Source organism: Peromyscus californicus, unplaced genomic scaffold (assembly GCF_007827085.1).
Source record: "Peromyscus californicus insignis strain IS unplaced genomic scaffold, ASM782708v3 Scaffold_11__1_contigs__length_118956290, whole genome shotgun sequence".
Classification (NCBI taxonomy): domain Eukaryota; kingdom Metazoa; phylum Chordata; class Mammalia; order Rodentia; family Cricetidae; genus Peromyscus; species Peromyscus californicus.
The window spans coordinates 18,374,249-18,388,530 of record NW_026294402.1 but is presented as its reverse complement, the minus strand read 5'-3'; the positions used below and the strand labels follow the sequence as shown (position 1 = coordinate 18,388,530).

General features: G+C 38.5%; 1 protein-coding gene across 5 annotated transcripts in view; it reads right to left on the bottom strand.

Annotated features, from left to right (window-relative positions):
* The window catches only part of Bbs9 (Bardet-Biedl syndrome 9), a 453,439-nt gene that overhangs the window by 232,668 nt on the left and 206,489 nt on the right, over positions 1-14,282 (bottom strand). For all 5 annotated transcript variants that reach the window (XM_052754897.1, XM_052754886.1, XM_052754921.1 and 2 more), the window contains 2 exons: positions 10,805-10,945; positions 6,884-6,979 (listed from right to left, as the gene is read on the bottom strand). In XM_052754897.1, coding sequence (XP_052610857.1) covers positions 6,884-6,979; positions 10,805-10,945 — 237 coding nt within the window. The remainder of the gene's footprint in view (positions 1-6,883; positions 6,980-10,804; positions 10,946-14,282) is intronic.

Genomic DNA, 14,282 nt, shown 5'->3' with positions numbered 1-14,282 from the left:
AAAAATCCCCAGGCTAAAGTTACTGCAGTTATTATTCAAATTCTGACATAATACAATCAATGTTCACATTTATATCCTTATAGAATTTGTTTATATGATGTCTAATCTTGGCATTCTGTTGTTCCTTGGTCATATGTCATTATAGTGACTCCACATGAGCTAACTGTTCTAAGAGAGGGAGGTCCTAACACCTCATACTTTCATCATCTTTCCACTCCATACTTTGCTCATCAATATGTCTCTATGTAGGACAGAATTGTATGCCACATAATTGTCTGAGTGTACAGTGGGAAGAGGCTTGTAATCTGAACTGCAGACAATTCCTCTAGCCCACCAAATCTTGTTGACCTTTTTAATTTTACTTTGTTTTGAATATCTTGTTCCTGTATAAGTACAGGAACAGATGTTTTAAGAATGTCTCATAGCCTCATGAAGAGACCTCTGGCTTCTTTGTGTGTCACAACCTCCAAGGCATAAGGAAGACCTTCAAGTAGATAAGGATATCTCCTTAAAAGGAGGGGTGGGGGGGAATAGTATGTTCATGGAAGTTTACTTTCCTAGGTAAGCTTAGAAGCAGCATTCCTGGGAGAAGGCATAAATGATTCATAAGGAATTTTCCATCAACCCAATTTCCTCAAATTGTACAAATATTAAAAGTGCCCAAGTATGCAACAGGTGGAGATGAAAACTAAAGGTGGCATGGCAGCCATCATGGGGCTCAGCTTTACTGAATCTTTGTCAGCAGCTGTGTGGCTTCATGACTTCTGCCATTCCATTCAGATATGGCTGTGCCACTCAGTAAGTTCCAAGTGAACAATATAGCAACAATGGTGAAAAGACTATTAAAGGCTAAAATTTATCAAGCATCTACAATGTACTAGAAAGTTAATACATCTCTTTAAGGGACTACTTCACGTGGAGTCATGTGTTATCTCACTATTTCATTGCCATCTTATAGGTTTAAAAATTTACTGCCATTTTATAGATGATTAATAATTTTTCATAGTCATTCAAATAAGCTAGAATTTCAAACCTAAACTAGTGCTCTGAATCCAAAGTGCACATTCCTAAACATTTTGTATAAAAATCTTAGTCTTTAAGGTGGAGCAAATGGCCTGTGCTCAAAGCAGAAAGAGTCAGCCACGTGTGAGACTGATAGAAGATGGTGAAAAGGATGTGCCTAGATAGGACCAACACTAAGCTGAGGTCCAACCATACACGGAGAAATCTGTAACTGAGGCTCAAACCCAGGGCCTCATGCACACACTAGAAAGTGCCCTATCACTTCCCATTTATCTGTTTACTTTTTATTTTTGAGATAGAGTCTTACTAAGTTTCCTAGCTGACCCTGAACAAACTCTGTAGCCTTAAATTCCTAATCCTCTTGCCTCAGCCCCCGACTCCAAGTACCTGGGATTATAGGCCTGAGGCGCCAAGGCCAAGCTCATACACAGAGATCCACAAGGCTTGGTAAAAGTTTGGTTAAAAACTTGGAAGAAATGCTATAAACAATTTCTGTAGATATAAGTTTAAAAGTATAAATTTATAACTTCTTCAATATTAGAAACTATGGAGGTATATCTATACTTATTTTTCAAAATGCTTTTTGAAAGCTAGATGTACATTACAAACAAACTGTCCCCATAGTGAAGAAATAGCTGAATACTAACTGATGAATCACCACCCCTTTCAACTGCTCACTGGGTATAAGGCAGACATCAAATGACTTCAAATTTGACTAACATTATCACTAATTGTCCCTAAAATGTTTGGCCTCATTAAAGGAATTAATTTTTTATAATTATATTTTTATATATTTATAATAATTAATTAAAGAGCTCCTACAGTATGATGGTCCAGGCACTCCAGAAAATTCACTATGTCTAAAACCCTTACACATCTACCAACATTTGACGATATCTTTCTTACTTCCAACATTGACCTTTACCTAATCCTCATTTTTATTTCTCGAGATCTTTACAATATCGCCTACAGATTCTATTCCTTTTATTAGTATATCAATGTTTGATTACTGATTCTCCTTACCCGTTCGTCTATCCTGGTGTAATCCACAGGTTCTGCAAGGGATGTGCTAGCCTTGTATGTAACAAGACCCTGAGTGATAGGAAAGTGTTTGTGAAAGACAAACACTTTGAAGACTCAACTTACCTTTGCGGACGTGTCTATGACTCTTCTACTATGCCTAAAAGCATGCTAATTAAAGTGGGTAAGCACATGGCTTTCCAACTTGGTTTTATTCCATTTGTTCCCTCTAGCATGTTAAAATCAAGCAGAACATAGGAAAGTCTAGTGTGTATTGGTTGCCCTTTCCATTTTTTAAACACCTACTTTGAATCTCTATACATGAATGGGGGTCTATTTAGTATTCTTTGTTCGTTACCAGCTTAGCAGGACACAGAAGCCCAAGCTGAAAAACATCTCCCCTGTAGCCTGGAGAAAATGTTTTCATTGTCCAATACCAACTGATGCTGGTTTTGCTGGTTAGTTGGTTGTGGTTGGTCAGTTAGTTGGTTAGTTGGTTGGTTTTTGTTTATTTGTTTTGATACAAGGTCTTGCTATGTGACCCAGTGTGGCCTTAAACTCATGAAACTCCTGGTGACACCACTTGAGTGACTGAGATTATAGCCATGTGCTACCACATCTGGAAAACAAGAAATTCTGTTGAAAGAGTACATCATCCTGATTTATTTCTTGCCAGTAGCTCATTTTTCCTTTTATAATCCATACGATACATTCTCGGTCCATGGTGCTCAAAAATGTCACAAAGATGCATCTAGATGTGGGTCTTTTTCTCACTTGATGATAAGGGCTAAGGATCAGTTGGATCTAGTATCCTCACCTCACTTCATTTTTTGTCTCCACTGACCATCTCTCTAATTTAGCCACCCATTTCCTGAAGACTACATCTTGCCTTACAGGCCTCTCCGTAGAGAAAAATGTATCTATGGCTGGGGAGATGCTTGGCAGTTAAAGTGTTCATAACACAAGCAACAGAAATTGAGTCCAAATCCCCAGAACCCAAGTAAATGTCAAGTAGGTATTTAGCCTGGAGCAGAGACGGGATCCTGGAGCAGGCTGAGCAGCAGACTCACTGTGCAGGGGAGCTCCAGGTTAGCTCTGCCTCCATGGATAAGGTGGAGGAGCAATGGAGGATTAATAACATCAACCTGAGCTTCCACACCCACATGTACGTGTGAACACACACACACACACACACACACACACACACACACGCACGCACACACACACGCACACCACATATGATGGAAAACAGAGGTGTACAGTCTGTGTAAACCTTGGCCACGAGCACTGAGTCTGCTCTCGGGCTGCCACCTTGTCTGTCTCACTCACTTGCTACTTCTACCACAAGTTTTGGTCCATGGCACCATTAGCTTCTCATCACATATCAATTTTCTGCAATCTTTACATCTCTCATTATCAGCTTGGATCTGATAGTACCATTCTACAATCACTCTCATAAACATATTTTATCTGAAAGTCTCCATTTCAAACTCCAGAGCTGCTTTGAGTGCTGGATGGAATAAATCACCGCCAAGGAAAACCTAACGCGATGACAGGTTTCACTTTACAACTCAAGATCCGAACTTCTTGTGGAGACTTGGCACAGCCTCTTCCCTCCAGGGTTTCTTATCCTGCAAGGCACCAACGTCATGCCATTTTTATTTTCAAAATGTAGATAGCATCCACGTTCCCATACCTTCCCATCAACCTTCCCATCAACAAGAGTGGTCGTCCTTGCTCAGTCCTTCCAGTTACAAGGAGTTACAAAAGTATATCCCTGGGTCTGGGGATGCAGCTCAGTGGTGAAGCAAGAACTTAGCATGTACAAGGCCCTGGACTCATCCCACAGAAAGAAAAAACAAAAGTGCCATATAGCACACATGATTTTCAAGCAGGTTTCTAAAGGAAATTAATCAGAGTAATCTACAGCAAATACTAGCCAAGAGCTAAAGACAATTCCAAACAGCATATGTATCATGTAATGAGAAGAGATACTGTGTCCCTTCCACATGTTGGAAATCTGGCATTCCAGATTTCTTTATATGAATTACCACTCTGTGCTTTTTACAAAAAACGAAAATGTCAATTATCAGTCAGGCACAAGGGTACAGAGAGGAGCAGCAATGTCTCCCTTAACTCCAGAAAACAGACTTCCATACTCGTCTTCATCACAAAATCCTCTCCTGCATCCCTAAAGTCAAAGAACCAGCATAGAAATGGAGCAGCGGCCCTTCAGGTTTCAATTCATGCACTCCTTAGCTTTCCTGTTGAATACTACTTCCTGTGTTCTGTCCACCCACCACACAACCATGCCAAGGCATGACCACAAGCATAGATGCGAACAAGGTGGTTGTGTATCTCTGGGTGTTAGTAAAGTGTTAAGAATAGGAAAGTGGCAAAGTGCTCCAAAGGCCACTCATCTGAAGAGGACAATTACCAAGGCAGTAGGACATCAATATGCTCAGTGACACAAAAAAACAAAGCTTGTTTTTCAAATGGTTTCAACGAAAGATTAACTATAAAGCACCACCAACTGGGGCTGGAGCAATAGCTCAGCCATTAAGATCACTTGCTGCTCCTGCAGAGGACACAGGTTCAGTTCCCTGCACCCACATACAAGCTCAAAACCACCTGTAACTTCAGATCCAGGAGACAGAACCTCTTCTGGCCTCTGTGGCACTAGGCATGTGCATGGAACACACACATATATACATGTATATATGTGTACACATGTACATATATACATGTATATATGTGTGTATGTAGGCACTGATATACATATAAGTAAAAATTAATCTTCAAAATAATCAAGTACCATTAATTCAAATCAGCATTTCCATAGTTTACAAAAGAAAGATTGGTGATAATTTTTTAGTTTAACCAGAGGATAAATTAATAAGAAAATGCACCAAAATGATTCCAACATCCAAATGAAGAGTAAAGCCAAGCAAAGTATAACAATACCAGGGGCCTGTGCTTAGCACAGTGGCCAGGGCACTTAGGAATTTGTTCAGAGTTTAGACCTCATCTTAGAAATATTCTATGTGATGCCAATGTAACGACCGTAGTCATGACTTGTCACAAAGACCATATAAAGTATAGCATTTTCTTCTCTCTTTTCGAGTAACTTTTAATTGTTATGCTTTACTCTAGAATAACTACTTACATTCAGGATTATTTCATCAGTTAGCAATCTATATATTCAAGAAGCTTCTATGAGCTTAGCTACAGAAACATAGTCAGTTTCAATAGCAGGAAATATGCTCCTGCTAACAAGTTTCAGTTTCAGAGAAGATGTCTTCATTTCATTCAGTCTGTTATTGCAAGACAGCCAAAACGACTGCAGATGTAGACAGTACAAAGGGCAAGCCGACCGCTAAAATGACAGGATGCTTTTTAAATTTCACAGTACTGAAGATCAAACCCAAGGCAAGCACCCTACCATTGAATCACATCCCTACCCACAAAACTGCAGATTTTTCTAAACTGGCATGTATTCAAACTATTCTAATGGACGCCATCGTCCACACACACACACAAACACAATTTATCCCAATGAAATGTGTATTACTATCATGTTTATTTCTATGAAAGTATATATCAAAAAGTGAGGTTAATTTGTTTAGCATAGTAAATACAGCAGAAGTTTTAAATCAATTAGTTTCAACTATTTTCCTCATATGAAAAAGTTAAATTAATAAAGCATATTTAAATTGGAATTCAATCTTGGCTATATAATTAATGGATTTCTATCTGATATTAGTCTCAGCCAAAAACAATCATTCATTTCATGCTCATTTCTGTCAATGTCTACCCTGGTTGGTTTTAGGTTTTTTGTGTGTGTTCATGTGTGTGTGTGTGTGTGTGTGTGTGTGTGTGTGTGTGTGTGTGTGTGTGTATGTGTATGTGTGTGTTGTCAACTTGACACATTCTAGAGTTACCTAGGAAGAGGAACCTCAATAGAGAAAATGCCTTCATCTAGACTGTCTGTAGGCAAATCTGAGGGCATTTTATAGATTAATGACTGACTTGGGAGGGCCTAGCCCATGAGGGACAGTGCCACCCCTGGGAAAGTCAATAAGCAGGACTCCTCTGTGGCCTCTGTTTCGATTTCGGCCTCCAGGATCCTGGCATGAATTCCTGTTCTACTGCCCTCAGAGATGGAGTATGACCTAAGAGTTATAAAACCTTTCCTTCCCAAATTACATTTGGTCATGGCATTTTACACAGTAATAGAATCTCTAACTAAGAAAATGTCAAATAGGGATATAAAGGTAAATATAGATATAAATATAGCTGATACATGATATGTAGACAGATAGAGGATAGACTGATTAGATGACAGATAATAGATAGATAGATAATAGATAAATAGATAGATAGACAGACAGAAAGATAGATTCTTTTTAAGTTGCCCAAGGTAAAATATGCCTGAACTGAAAGCATGAGGGACGCTGAGTGAAAAAAGTTACAAGTTCAAACCCAGTAGAATTACATATGGGGGAACCTGTCTGAAGAAACATTAAAAAAATAAATATATACATAAACATGCAAAAAAAGAAAACTAACTCTAGTTTTTAAGAGTTCTTGAAACCCAAATCACTGTATATGTATCTTAAAACCATTTTAAATTTTAAAATTCCTTTCAAACCCTCTTCATCCCCAAAACTACAGCTACATGTCCCTAATATAATCTAGTCTCCACAACTCTCATATCTTATACTCATGGCCCTTGTCTGTCTATACCTAAAACATCATCTGCACCCTTTGCAAAGTTCCTGGTGTGGTACAATGTCCTATGCCGAACATTTAGCAACAGTAACAGCACAGTTCTACTTACGAGAAGTTCTGGAAGCAAGAAGAGTAACTCGAGAACCACCTAAGAGACGAAAACCCATGACATTCACCTGGTCGTCATCTGACTGATTGGCAAAGTCTACAAAGCAAAGGGAAAATAATCATCTACTTAATCACAAAATAAACACTAATACTTGAAATAGGAAGCTTAGTTGGGTAAGTTTTACTTTATTAATATTTAAATGCATGTTTGAACTATATTAGCTGGTCTTCACAGCAGCTCCCAATTGCTCAACTTCTGCCTCATAGTAACACTCTAGAATGATTCCATTTTCCTTATTTATTTTTCATAGATGAGCACAGGTGTGAGGCTGAACGTGCACAGGATAAACCTAAGAAACAATGTCATTCCAGAAAGCAAAGAAAACATCTACGATTTGCAGCTGTCTAGGAAGATGTCTGAGCCAACTTCAGAAGACTATCATGGACCTAGTGGTGAATGTCAATTACCCCGTGTACACAGCAGGAAGAACTCTGATGTAAGGTCAGCCTAGGCTACAGAGAGACTCTATCCCGAAAAAGACAGAGGCAGGGGGAAAGGTTGAGATTAACAGAGAAAAAATATGAGCATTGAAACAGAAAATTGTAGTAAAACTTGAAATGTTTTAAAAGGTTTTGTTTATATTGATTCCAAAACAAAAACAAATTGTCCCTATTGGAGGATTCCAGAGAATCTATTGCATTCATTTTATACTAAATATAGACACTTCCCTTATTATAAAGGGATTGGATTCCAATAATCCTAAAATAAATTTAAAGTTCATCAAGTCGAAACACACTTAATACATCCACTCTTCAAATATAAGTTACCCTCACCTGCAACTGATTGCGCTCCAAAATGCTTATATTCACTGAGTTGAGAAAAATCATGTAACACAAATTCTGGCCCTTAAAGAAATCAATTTTACACTAAATTTCAAAAGGTTTCAAAGTATTCTTAACCTTTAACCTGTTAGCTCCACTTTCAGACCTTCATCCAAGAAATGATTATAAATTTAAAGTAGCTTTTTGGAAGGATATCACAAGAATACAATGTAAATATCTAAAAATAGAATGAGTCAGATAATTTTATGGTGTCCATTTATAATAAAACACCATGTAACAAAGCCACAAGTGAAAATATTTATAAAAATGTTTCTAAAAATATTTTTAAAGTCTCTATGGGAGGGGTAGATGCTTACAAAAATTATTTTAGCAACATTAGGAGAAAATAGAGAAATAGATGTATGTATGTATTACTGGATAGTAAATTATTGGCTGGTTCTTTGTGTGAACTTATCTATTTTTTAAACTTCTCATCTATTTGTAATGAAAGGTAAAATCACTCCACATATGCCCTATATTTCTTCACAAAAAAGGAGATAAACAATTAGGAAGAGACATAGATTTAAAATTATTTCTTCTGTATGAAGCTCATTAATCCATTTCTTTCAGTAGAATATATAGATTTGAAATAGCCACTGTATCTAATGTCAACATATAAGAGCTTTTAATTACAGAGTTAGAATTACTTTCACAATTACATGGCTCTATCATGTTCATTGTATTTAAAATAAAAATACATATTGCATGTATACAATCTTGGGGAAAACAGCTTCTAATTTGTCACTCAGTGCTGTTTCTAAAGCAAGTAAAAGGCTGACAGGCATGATACCCCGACAATATCAACAAAACAGGCTCCAAATCAGCAGAAAAGTGGGGGGCCACCAATCTTTTTAAATATGTAGTCTATGTTGTATCTTACCAAGATAAACTCCCTGGTTAATAGTCTACATTTTTATTCAATCTCTAGTTGAGCTCTGTTTATGCCAATAAATGTCAACGTCTCAGAATCCAATACTTAAACAGTATCAACAGCATCAATAAATTTGTTATTGTTCCACATATAATTTCCAACTATGTGCCCATGGCAGTTTATGCAATCCAAGGAAATAATTTGTGCAAAGTGCTACATTTTTACAGTCTAGATTTGTTACAAAAAATGGAGAGGAAGAAAGAGAAGGTGGGGAGAAAGGAGAAAATAACAGGGAGGAAACCATTAAAAAAAAAAAAACTACTGAGGACTGGAGAGATGGCTCAGAGGGTAAGAGCACTGGCTGCTCTTCCAGAGGTCCTCAGTTCAATGCCCAGCAACCACATGGTGGCTCACACCATCTATAAAGAGGTCTGGTGCCCTCTTCTGGCCTGCAGGCAGAACAACACTGTATGCATAAAAAATAAAAAAAAAAAACTACTCACTATGTGTCCACGAGCTCAATTCAAAATTAAGACTTGAATGGTTGTTTTTAAAAAATACTTTTTTTGCATGGCAATATATAAATGAAGGTTTTAAAGCCTGTGTCCTGGCTGGGTGTGATGGTGCACACCTTTAATCCCAGCACTCAGGAGGCAGAGGCAGGAGGATCTCTCTGAGTTCAAGGCCAGCTTACTCTATATAGTGAGTTCCAGGACAGGCAGAGTTACACAGTGAGACCCTGTCTCAAAATAAAAACCAAAGTAAATAAGCCCTACTACTTTTAATGAGTAGCAAAACAAAAGCATTTTATGTAATAACACAAAGGGATGACTTACAACAAATTTCTCAGTTTTGTGGGAAATAGTCTGGATTCTAAAAATCACACCTTAAACACAAGAGTAAAAATACACCTCATAGTGAACAGGGTTGACTTTTAATGAAGTACTTTAAAAGGCTGTTCAACTGTCGGATTTTTTTCTTTTGATTCCATGCCATCACTAAGAATGTGGATAGGGCAGAAAGATTCTAAGAGCCGTGGGTGATGGATAGCTCCAAGGAAACAGTGTCTTCCAGACACAACAGGACAGACGCATACATGAACTCACAGAGACTGTGCAGCATGCACAGGGTCAATACAGGCTTAAGCCAGATGGGTCCCAGCACTAAGAGGGGGAGGGGACATGGGCTCCCGCCACAACCAAGGAGCTCTCTGCAGCTGGTGACTGCTGAGAAAGGGAGAGTCAATGTTGTCCAATGCAGTGTCACTGAGTACATGAACTACACTCCAGGGCCGTCCCCACACCCAGTAGTTGACCAACACAAAGCAAACTAATTGATGAGTTTCTGGGTTTTTGTTTTGTTTTTGGTGTGGGGGGAGCTCTTCGTTTCATTCTGCTTTGGCATTTTGTTTGTGTGTTTGTTTCTTTTATCTTTTGCTAGTTTGATTTTCAATTCTGTGGTTTTATGGATTTTTTTTGCAGGGGAGGGGACAGTAAAATTGCATAGGTTGGGTGTTGCGGAGGATCAGGAACAAAGTGAGAGAAGGGAAAATCATGATCAAAATATAGTGTTTGAAAAGAAATTATAAGAAAACAGAAAGCGGGCAGGTGTCTATTCTAAACCCTGATTACAATGCTGTACGAGGTGGCCAAAGCCGCAGCTCTTCTAAGACACTCAGAAATCACCCCAGCATACTCAGCAGTGTGCTGTGGGATGTTCTGCGTGCTCAAGTCCAAGACACAAAGACCACTCAGCAACCAGAGCATTTGCTCCTCCAGCTGCTGTAGACAGCAGTCCTGAGGAATGGCCATCCCTGAGACAACCCTCAGAAGCGACCGTAATGATGAACTGTTATGAATACTAAGAACAGGATACATCCAAAGGTCTACAGTAACACCTAGCAATAAATATTTATATTTCAAGCCAAAACTTCCAACCTAGAAAAGAATCATTTATTGTTTTATATCTGAACACTGAAGCAAAATAATGATTATAAACTGTTAATAAAACATAGAAAGTGTACCATCACCTTACTGACTAGGCTGTTCACCTTTAAGCAGGCGCATGAGAAGGGGTGGGTCCTCACCCTACAGGTACACCTGCTGCTGGAGCATTCCACATGGAACCCCAGCATTCCCAGCTCCCCACGGAGTGTACCCCAAGTCCTACCTGGAAAGAGGCTGGGCAGGCCGACAGGAGGTTTGTTGGTGTCGATAGTCAGTTTGTGGCTTGCAGTTTTTGAAGGCTGACCTGGTAGGCAAATTAGTTTCAGGGGAAGTCTAAATTTACATTGGATAACCCGAGGAATTCCTGAAATTACAAAAAAATTAAAACTGTAGCTCTGAGTTGGACAAACATCTGGGTAGAAAGAATGTGTATTCTGAGCAGGAGCCCTGGTTAGTTTGCTGCCTGCCTCTCCGTTTAGCTCCAGCCAAGTTACTGGTAAACATTACCAGGACTCACATCTATTCATTCATTCATTCATTCATTCACTCATTCATTTTAGTGTGAAGAGGTGGGGGAGGGGAGGGAGAGAGATAAAATGCAAGTAAATGAACAGAAATAAAAAAATATACTGAGTGAGGTAACCCAGGAAGACAAACACTGAGTGTTTTATCTGTGGACCCGAGCTCGGAATCTTTCAGTGTGATATATAACCCGAGGTAACCGCAGATGTAAGGAAAGGAAAAAGAAGCCATAGAGTCGTAGAGCACAGAGGGGAACAGGGGTTCTAGAAGAGGAGACCACATGGCACCGTTGCTATGGGGAAAACTGAGCAAATCAGGGAGGGAGACTTACCTAGGGGAGTGGAAACACAGAGAGAGGAAGAGGGATCAGTTACACTGAGGGTGCTTGAGAAAGCCATGGAAAATTCTATTTTATGTTCAATTAAAATTACATATAATATATATAAGTGTATTTGTATGCATACATACTTTTAACTAAAGTTACACAGTTGTGGTGATAATGACCCCACATAAAAACATAGACTATCTACCAACTCCAAGTGCCTGGCATGGGAAGCATTCCTTCAGGCTACTGCAAGAACCCCCAAGATGTCCAGTCTATTGCCACTACCCCGGTTGTCTCCCAGATAAAGGACTTGGAGGAATCTAGCTGGAACTGACCTGGAAGCCTCCTCCTGAGGACTAGGTCTTACAGCATGGGAAGGAGCAATGCAAGATGCCAAGGGAACAAAGCCATCAAGAGTCCTACAGAGGTGCAACGCCTACAAACCACAGAAACGGCCAGAAAAGAGAGGTATGCTAAAAGGTACAATAGTGGTGCTTATGTCCTGGGAGTAACCAACAGCCATCTCATTGGACTTATGGCTGCTCAGCTGGAAGGAATTCCTATCTGGTACTGTAAACTTCACGGCCTACCTGTGTCTAAGGCCATGAAATCAGGAGAACCAGCTGCTGCCATCTTTCTACACCAGCATAACTTCTAAGTGCACTCTAAATACTGTCAACAGGCAAGTGTGGTTCTCCCCGCTCAATGAAGCTTCCTTTTGCAGCAGACAGAGGTCATTACAGAAAGCCACAACTTGTGAAAATGCAAAGAACAACTGAACATAGGGTGCCTGTCCCCAGTTAACACATCAGCAACACCGTGCCTACACCTAAGGCTTAGAGAACATCACAGAAGAGGAAATGGGAAGGCTGTGAGGGCCAAAGGACCAGGATGTCTGCTGTGACACAGTCTTCTTTAAAACATTAGAAAGTGAAAATTTGGGGGCTGGAGATTTTCAAAAGGAGGACATCAAACAGAAAAGGGGGTGTGGGGAGGAAGAAGTGGATCTGGGGAGGGTGGGGGAAGGGCAGGAGTGAATATAATCAAAATATATTGAATGAAATGCTTAAAGAATTGATTAAAATATTTTAAAGAGTTAAAACAAGCATAGGTGTGAGGTCTATCTTTAAGCAGGATATTTTTAAGAACCAACTCATTTAGACACCATGAACATCATTCAATTATTGAGACAATTCTTTAAGATTTCCAAAGCCCTAGCCACAGCCTACAGCTATCAGTTAAAATGAGCAAAGAACACTCAGTTTCCATGAGACTCTGTATTATTATATCTCAAATTGGTCTACCCAAGACATTCTAAATCCTTAGATATTTTTACATATTGAGGATTCAAATTATATTAACCATTTTCAATAAATTATTACTGTGAAAGTACAATGTACATGAGATTTTTTGAAGTTCGTGACAATTTTACACATTAATATTGAAAATGTTACTTAGGAAAATTAGGTTTTATCACAATTTCACATTATAATTTAAGTTCTAATTTTTATAACTCAAGCCTAATATTTAATGGTAAATGTTGTCAGTATTCATACAGGTATAGTTAAGCAGGTAACTGAATAATTAAATTAATTTAATTTAATAACAAAGCTGAATAATTTCATTCTCAAAATTATTTTAAATCACTTTTCATTCTTTTTGTAAAACAACCAAGAATGAAACTAAATTTATAAAGTTGTTTATAAATCTAAAAATCAGTATTTTAACCATGAGCTTGCTCTTTTTTCATTCTAGGATTCTGTTTCTGACAAGATAATATGAAAGGTGGGGGCAAAACATAGAAATCGGTATCTTACTAAAGTCCTGTACAGAAATGGAAAACTCAAAATGTCCACCCTACTTAGTGCGTTCGCAAACTAATTTCTTCATTTCTCTGTGGGGGAGTCGGTGGGAGCTTTCCAACAGGAAAAGCAGAAGCAGTTAAAATATGGCCTTGAATTAGAAACACAGTTTGTCAAGATGACTGAGTTGGGGCCGAATCCCCATGGACGATGGAGATGTGTTCTGTCTCCTTCCTCCTAGGACAGTGAGGGAAGGAAGATCAGCAGTGCTGCTGGGCCTGCTGGTGGAGACAATCACATCCTTCTTCAGATCACGTGGGGCACACCCGTCATTCTTCTCCACACAATCTATTACCCATCAGTTCTTACCCAGCTCAGATTTTGTTCATAACCTACAGATGTTAAATTTACTTCTGGAATCCTAGAATGGTGTGTGTTCAGAAAAGTCCCTAGGTATCACTTTCTGATGAGGGTTTTAGGGGCATATGTGTTTGTACTTAATAATGATGAAATGTTTGGAGTCAAAATATTATGGTAACACATTTTAAGATACTTTCAAAGCCACAGCTATCAATTCCACCACACGTAAAAAATTACAAATTGCTTCTTTGCTAACTTTAAGGAAATTCCATATATTACATATATCCCCAAATTATGAAAATGAAGCCTTAAATAGGTTTCTATTATAACAGATAAGTTACAACCCCAGTTAACAGATACAGTGTGGAAAGAACAAAAGTTGCTTCTATCTCTTTAATTTTAAATGAATAGTACAACAAAAATGCTTTAACTTCTGACTACTCTATACACAAAGAATATAATCTTATAGATACACTTTCAGCTAAATTCTAAGTTAACTGTTCAAACCAAATACATGAAACCCTGCTTGAAGAAAAACAAAAGAAAAATTAAAATAAAGACTTTTTCAGTGTTACTCTTGGAACAGTCCTGGACCTGGTTGAAAAAGCCTAATTGGTCCTAACTCTTTGTACCAAAGTACTGATATATACTTTCAGCTAAATCTAAGTTAACTGTTCAAACAAACTTTCTTC